Source organism: Clytia hemisphaerica, unplaced genomic scaffold, assembly GCF_902728285.1.
Source record: "Clytia hemisphaerica strain Z4C2 unplaced genomic scaffold, Clytia hemisphaerica genome assembly, whole genome shotgun sequence".
NCBI lineage: Eukaryota > Metazoa > Cnidaria > Hydrozoa > Leptothecata > Clytiidae > Clytia > Clytia hemisphaerica.
Window position 1 is genome coordinate 694,086 of NW_027103918.1, and position 8,637 is coordinate 702,722.

The window sequence follows — 8,637 nt, forward strand, 5'->3', positions numbered from 1 at the left end:
TGAATATGTATGCAAAATAATTTAATAGCTATGCACAAGCACAAATGAAGTCAAAAATATTGAAAATATATTAAGTATAAATAAATAAATACTTACTAAGCAAGATGTGTAAATATGTTAGGAAGCCAGCGTGTATCAAGGTGTGTTACCATAAAATCAAAAAATCAAAAACATAATTTTTGTCCAACTTTGAACTTGTGAATTCATTATTCACCACTTGATGTCTTTACTTGACAACATTTGTAACACAACTGATCATGTAACATCAAAGCGAAATGACAAAAAGTGTAAAACATAGAACTAACACAAAATACCTCAAAACAAAGAAATATCCTGAAAGGAGCCAAAATCAACAAAACTGTGCCTCAGCTGTAACATCTGGCTCCCCTCAAGATGTGCTGAAAACATCTTGAAAAATAAAAACAAAAAAAAAATGTCAAAAAAAACAAAGAAAAAATCAAACAAAAGTCTACACTGAAAGACTCAAAATATTCGAATTGCACTCGTTATCATGTGATTCCGGGGGGGGGGGTACTAGGGCAAGATGGGTTACGGGGATGCTCCGCTGGTCAGGGTACCTTTTTTGACCTCCACGAGTCCCAGGTAGGGTCGCAAAAACACCAAAATAGAGAAATCAGTCCCCCGTAGGGTGCCTATTTTTGGAAAGTTTGGGGAAAACTAGAAAATTTGAGAAAATTTTGGAATTTCAGTACCATTCAGGGTCACTTTTTTCGCAAATTTCGAGTCCAGCGTAGGGTTCATTTTTCGAACGTCAGCGGAGCACCCCCGTCGGTCGACAAGGGTAGTACCCCCTGGATGTGATTACATAATACTAATAAAATCCAACATGACATTGGAATATTTACTATATAGTAAATAATAATCATAAAATTTAAAAACACTAGAACAGAGTTTGCATGAACAATAGATTTTAGCCATGATGATTTCGTTTTTTAAACTCATCTAAAGAGTGAATAGTTTTAAATTTTTATGGTAGTCTATTCCAAGCTTGTCCAGCCCTGAAATAAAAGGAATTCAGGCCAAAAAGATCCAGATTAGAGGACAATACCTAAAAGCAGAATAAAACTGCTAAAAACATTTGCTTACTATCGATTTGATAAATAGGATCTAGTTCTAAAAATAATAATTTTGGTCTTGTGTAGCCTTCCTTACATAGTATGACCCCCCCCTTTTTTAAGGGGGGATCCGAGTTTTCAAGGAAGGCTTTATAGGGGGGGATGGGCAATTTTCCAGTTAAAATGGGGGGTTTGAGCTTATAGGGGGGGATCAAATAAAAATGGGGGGGATAGTAACTTTTTGTCTTATTTCTTATTTTTCCTAGTTTTACTATTATTAGTTTACTGTTTATTTGCTAGTGTTTTCAAGTTCATTGACTATTGGTACGAATTCACACTGAAAAATATATTTCATTCATCAAAATTCTTCCCCAATACTGGGAGTACAAATTATATGCTGGGGGCTCGAACCCCTGTAAATGGTGCGGGATCAAAAAATTTTAAAAATAGGGGGGATACCTTTATAGGGGGGGATGAAATATTAATGGGGGGGTTCAGACCCCTCTGCACACTATGCCTTATTGCAGATTTCCTGTCCGTGAGGATGGAAAGTATGTACCAGCAGGCCAGAGGCATGCAAGCGAAGGAAAAAACATCGGAATAGATTAACAATTTTAAGAGAAGAGAAATTTGGACAACGTATCAGAGCAAATGTATTGCTTAGTAGTTTTATTTTATCTGCTTCGTTATTTCTATTTTATTACTTTTTTGTTGTTTAATTTTGTCCTTAATTGTGGTAAGTGAGTCAAAAGTTCAAGATAATTTATTCACTCCCGTAATTAGAGTGGGGGTACTTCCAAAATGATGATTTAACCGACCGCATTAACTTAGCAAAATGGTGGAACTGAAATCCTACTCAGTATTAAGTATACAATTCCCAAACACTGAGCATTTCTTAGGGTCTGAGTGATGAATTTAAGACATAACAGTTATCTACATTATTCCCAAGGGTCATAAAGAATGAAAGTTTTTTTTAGATATAGTGTCCATTTAATTATCATACGAATAAAACTGTTTTTCAAAACCTAATGTATGCTAGAATGACAAATGGAAGTGTACTTGGCGAATAGTATCGAATTAAAAAAAAAATGCGCGAAAAAAATAAGTGTGCTTAAAAATTGCTAGCGAAAAAGCTTGATGCGAGAATTAGAGAGTTCAGATTTAAGCGTAATATAATATTGATTCCAATACTGTCGTATTTAGAGCACGGAACTATTTTCTTTTCAGCAGAATGTCTATTTCTTTATAAATGGATGATAGAAAGGAGAAGGAAGGAGGAAAGACATGTGAGGGATATGAGGATTATTTGAACAGTGGTGACATGGAGATTACACAATGTGTAAGAGAAGCACATCTCATGGTGGACGAAGTCATCCAAAAATCATCCAATACTCTTCTCTATAACAAAGACGCAAAACTTCCATACATCAAATGGCTGACCATTCAGGAATTTACCATTCAAAATGGCGTCTTGAAAATCGACGAGTTTATAAAGGTGAACAAGGCATCCTAACAAAATTAAATAACCTTATGAAATCATTGGTGAAATGTCTCGGAAGAGTTGCAATATTAATTCCTAACTCTTCATTGAATAAAATAATCTAGTTCTGGTGGCAGGCATTATAATCTTTGAAAAACGACTGATTATATATTTATGTTTTGCAGTCAATAGCAAGAGTTGGGGAAGCCTTGTCACCAATAAGATTTTAACGACCCTGTATATCCCACCTTGAGAAGACCGTGTAACTAATAATATTTTTCATTATTTCTGTTTTTGTTAACAGACTTGGGATCGCAAACCAAATTGGTTGTATTGTGTAGACTTTTTGTGTCAAGAACACCATGAATACAGCGAGCGCTATCGATATCGCGTGAAATGGAGCATTCCTACTCGCAGAAAACCGATCCCTCGAGCGACTGCTTCCGTTTATTTCACATTTGATGTCAGCAATGTCAAACCTTTGGTATGTTCACTTTTTCTCTTAGTTTTTTAAAGGTCTGAGGTTAAAGAAAAATTCTTGTATATTAAGTGAAAATACTTGACTTGAAACACCTTACATTGGAGATAGCCCTGTCTCAGAAGCCTGGTTTTTTATCATTAAACTTAAGGTATTAAGCCTGGAAAAGATGTGTCTCGTTATTTTTGATAGGCGGAGATTTCAATTGGAATGTTTACAATTGAAAATCCAAAGACTAAAAAATATCATGTTAGGTACCTCTGGCAATCGTAAAACCTTTCCATTGCAAGACAGAATCAAAATTATGCTTTGTTTCCCTGTGAAGATTTTTCGCGTCAATTTTTACTTTGGATCAATACTCATTGGTTTCAGTCCTAGCGGGTCTTTAGTCTGTAGCAAGGGTCTTTAGTCTGTAGCAAGGGTCTTTGAAAAAGTTTGCTGAAAATTTCGAGGCTCTTCTGATGTCCGTATAAAGCTTGTTCCTTCTCAAATTATAGATGTTTTTCGTTCTTCCATAGGATTCGTTGGTTGAAGTATATTACATTTTCGAAAGCAGTAAACTCGTTCATAGGTATGATGTTTGATTCTCTCAGTCATTTTATTTACCTCGCCATATCTATTCTTCCTTCTTCTGTCAATAAAGTCCTTTCTCGAGATGCAGAATAACTTTGTTGATCTCGTTTTCAAATATTCTCAGAAAGATTGCTTAAACATAAAAAGACGTAAAGTTGATGTTTGGTAGCTTTTGTGCATTTGTTTTCGAATACGCTCAACTCTTTCGAATCACTAGGCGAAGTTAAATACCAAAATAACGCCCCAGTTCGTAAAGGTCGGTCTCCATTTACGTGCGCTGCGATTGCACCGTTTGGTTTCAATCATTTTTGCTTAGAAAAATGATTACGTCATGAAAATGTAGTGCGCGTTCGAAAAAATACATTAAGATACATTTTAACTTTTTTAACCGTTACATTAGATCGCGCCAATGGAATTGCATCATTTTTCTTTTGATCGATAGCGTGGAAGCTTTGCTAGATAAAGTACGATCGCAGCGCGTGCAAGTGAAGACCGGTCTTAACACCTAGGTTCTTCACAATTTGGTAGCTTTTTTCAAACTGAAGTTCGTGGTTTATTTCCTTTGCAATGGAGGAAGATAGGTAGTTTGGTCAAGATTGAGGAACAGGGTATTATAAAAATAGTAATCATTTGGAAATGCTCTAAAGGGTTAAATTATCAATGTTCAAATTGATCATCCAAATTTATTTCTTTTCAGAGCGGACTCATCTCGGTTCCGTGAAAAATGGCTGTCTGACGTCATCGATGCTAAAGTGCTACTGATGGATGCTATCACTTTTTAAGTTAATCACATCTTTTTTGATTCACTGTAAATATAATTTGTTGTTAATATATCAATTTTCGTGTAAGCTGTAATATGTGAATGATCAATGACTAAATGAAATCATCGAGGAAATTTTTCTTTTAAAAATGCATACTTTATTCCATAGTATAAGAAAGCCGCGGCTGGAATGAGTTCAGTTGAATTTCTGTTGTTCTATGTCGTAAGAATGAATTTTTTTGTGGTTCAGTGACAATTTCCATTGTCAATTTAATTTGACTTTTAACAAAGTCCCTCGTAAGACGTAATTTTGCTCATAAACACAAATCTCTTGATAATTCACGCATTCATAAGATCGAAAGATATTTCCTTGGGCTAATAATTTAATGGTAAAAAGAATAACCAGAAGCGTCGTGTTTTTTATTTAAAAACTGTATATTCGACCTACACAACAAGAGGTCATCTTCAGAGTGTAAAAATCTATCAACAAGAAAAAATTTTAAAAACATTTTAAGAACAAATCTATAATTGGCTAATAAAATTACAATAAAAACAGTTTTGAAAAAAGACAAAACGAAAAGCTAAAAAACAGTTAAAAATAAATACCTCATAAGATCAAAGTAAAAGAAAAGACTCTTGGTTTAAAAGTATTTGAACGATCAGAATGTCAGTGCTTTAAGAACTTGAAGAAAATTGAGTGCCTCGAAATGCCTTCCAGATTATTCTGAAAAATTCTTACTGGTATTAGTAAATAATCATTCAAGCAGTATTCTGTGAAAATTTCATTCAAAAAGCAAGAGTATTGATATGACAGCAAGCATTCAAAGTTTAACATTTGAAAATTAGTTCTTGTAATAAAATGTGGGTTATTTGGTCCTAAATTTATAAAAAAAAATTTGGAATTTATAAAAATATACTTCAAATAAGCTTATAAGAAAGGACAGTGAGAAAAAATTGAGACTTGAAAGGTAGTTGTTCTTCAATTGAATATTATTAATACTTTTAATTAAGGTTAAGGATTTTGTTACCTTCGACTAAGTTCTTATAAACCACGGAGAGACACAGATAGAACATCCATTAACGACAAAAACAATAGCGTCTTCGTTCCAGCCGCGGCTTTCTTATACTATGTTTATTAGAATATTTAAGAAAAATAAAATGGAATTTCTTGCAAAACTAAGTGTTGTAACTTACCTGGGAGTAGTAGCGACCAAATCGGGGTAATTTAGGCAGGCCAATTTCAAAATTGTTTTCAGTCTGGAGGGATACTTATGCAAAATGTACGGTGAGTATCACATCGTATGAAAAATACACTGTGAGGACTCATCCCGATTCCTCAGGTGAGTTAAGGAAAGTCCAAAACCTATTTCTCGATTTTTCCACCGCTTCCCATTGTTCCTTAACTCTCGTATATAGCTCAAAAGAAGCGTATTAATGAGAGGATTTCGGAAAGTGCTGGGCCGAAAATTTAAATTAACCTTTACCACGCCTTCTCTCTGGGAACTTCACCCCGTGCACGCCTTGTCGTTTTGGGAAAAATGACAGTTTTACGCTTTCCGTCATAACTTTTGATCTACTAAACCGATTCAAAAAAATAAGCCCATTCTGGAAAGCCCAACTATCCTGCTTTCCAAAAATGTTAAAATGAAGGATTTTCCTCTATCAATGGTGACACAGTAGTCTTCTGCCTTAGAGTTGAAAAAAATTCAAAACGCAATTTGTCATATTTTTCAAAATTTTAAGTTCCGGTTGAAAAAAAAGTGGGGAGAACATTTGCGATACCAAAATTTTCTGGCTCATTGTTTCCACCATTATAACTACAACTGCTAGCCAAAAACTCACAATCATACCTTTACTAGAAAAGGCAGAATTCATTTTTAGAAAACCTTGGTTTTCGAGAAAATTTCCACGTAAATCAGAGGCACGTAAGGCAGAGGCCCCTTGAGGTAATTTTTATGGGAAATATCACTAAAAACAGCTAAAAATGACTCTCCTATCATCAACCAGCATGAAAGCAATAATACACTTTGAAACTCTTTGCAGCCTTATCAGAAGCCTTAACTTGGGCTTTGGTGACGGTCGATGACGGCCGACAAGCCTCCAGTTCTCACCCTTAATGTACCGTCATACTAAAGAAAAAGGAGGCAGAAACTTACCTCAAACACTGACTAAACTACAAACAAGCAATACATAACATTTCCAACCAATAAAACAAACCATTTTCCACTAAATAAACATAAAAAGTTAGTTACAGCAGTCAATGAGCTCATAATTTCCAAAAGAATATTTTGCCTGATTTTCCAGTTTGTTTTGACAGTTAAAATCGAAAGTAGGTGGTTTCAAACTATTGAAAATAGTTTGTTTACATTTTCTCTCCGTCATATAAGACATTTCCCGGGATTTAAAGGCGTCTTTAAGGCGGTAGGGCGGCTTTTCTTACAACCGCACGAAAAACGTATATTTACGGCTTCGGCTATAGCTTAAAACGTAAATTTACGGCTTCGGCGTGGTAAAGGTTAAGCCAATCTCAAGATATCGGCCAAAAACTGATTTTGACGTTAGGAAATACGTCGAAAAAACACGTCATAAGTAAGATTCAAATGACGTCATTATTGAAAACAGCGATAACTTCAAGTCTATTAATGCAATAAACACCAAATTTTGAGATTCATCAACGCACTCTCGGTGAGAACAAAAGTAACTGTATAACCGTAAAAAGGTTGTTTGTATCGATTCTATATCAATCAAATCACGAATAAGAAAGTAGAACAGATTCAATGAGAGATTGTAATCTAATCTCAAACAACATAACATTTAGCCAAACAAATCTGACTCTGACTCTTTTTTGTTATAATGTCGGTGAGTAAGAGACCGATAACACCTACACACCTTCACATAACGTTATAAAGTGACACAACTATAAACTTTTTGTAAAACAAATGTTAATCGGAGCCAGATATTTTGTGACCGGGTAGAGATTTCGCCTTACGATCCATGGGTTGTGTGGATTCGGTCCCCAATCACCGCCAATTCGGTCCCCCTGAGTATCAGGGATTGATTTTTCAAAGAGTATATCAACCTCTGAAGACCTAGGCTGCTGGCATCTAATGGATTTGTACTCCTTATACTATACTACCTGGGGTTTTGTAGAGGTCTACGATTCAGACCAATTGTAGAAATTTTGTCGCTTATGTGCCCATCTAATGACTGTAGAAAGAATCAAAGATGAAGAGCATATTAATATTACCATATTAATGTCTAGCAGACTGTATCAGTATGCAGTTTACTATTTACGAATTCCCCAGAAACCTCCAAGTGTAATTGAAATGAGGTTCTTTCAAAAATCGAAGGAAAATTTCTACATGATTCCCAAATGTATAACAGTAACAACCTCGTTCTCTGTATGTATCTATCAGTATTTTTATACTTACTGATAGTAGCGCTAGATATTACCCTGCCTTCATGGGGCGAGAAATTTTGGGCCATCTCTTAAATTTAATCGAATATTTCAATTTGGCTCGGGTTTATAGACTTCCAGGCTATATTATGAGCCTTATTGGACCATTTCTTAACTTTTTCTTAAGTCTCATGTTAAAACTCAGAGTTAAAACTCTACCCTTCCAACCTACTTTAGAGCACATACAAATCGATTGTGGTTTCAAAACTTTTGACCAAAGTTGATCTTTCAGGGGGTAAAAAGTTGAAATTTTCCAAATTTTGATTTTTCCGACCCTTAGAGTTAGCAGGACTTTGGAAGTCCAAAAAAAGTACCCTTAAGGGCGGCACATACCGTACCCTGCCCTCCATTTGCCTAAGTACCCCCCCCCCCCGGGAATTATAGATTTTTGGGGTGATATTTTATTAGGTAACAACCCAGTTCATAAACTTCAAGGTATAGAGGTACTTTAGAGCCCTAAGTGGATCTGCTGCTATTGGTAGCGAAAACTTAGGGTAAACTGTTAGGTTTTTGAAACTTGCCCTAAGTCACTCGAGTAAATTTTGACAAGGTGACTAAAATTAGGGCCGACTAGTAATTAAGGCCGATTAAGTTTTGCCGGATAAGGTACCTAACTTACTTACTAGAGGGCGTCCTTTATTTAAAGAGTATTCCCAAAAGTCATCACGCAGAAAATAATTGCCTTTTCATTTCAGCAAAATGGGGTTTTTAAATCACCAAAATAAATTCCGCCAAATTGCACCAAAATTGGTGAATGGGCTCATTCGCCAAAATTTCTTCTATTTTAAGGTCGTGTATTAATATTCTCAACAT

At 35.3% G+C, this 8,637-nt stretch overlaps 1 protein-coding gene across 1 annotated transcript; it reads left to right on the top strand.

Moving 5' to 3' along the window:
- The first annotated feature begins 2,278 nt into the window (after positions 1-2,278).
- Positions 2,279-4,490, top strand: LOC136809616 (A-kinase anchor protein 14-like). The gene is made up of 4 exons (XM_067066157.1): positions 2,279-2,571; positions 2,861-3,040; positions 3,553-3,605; positions 4,305-4,490. Exons 1-4 carry the CDS (start codon positions 2,326-2,328, stop codon positions 4,387-4,389), a joined length of 564 nt encoding a protein of 187 aa, XP_066922258.1. The 5' UTR covers positions 2,279-2,325; the 3' UTR covers positions 4,390-4,490.
- The last annotated feature ends 4,147 nt before the right edge of the window (positions 4,491-8,637 follow it).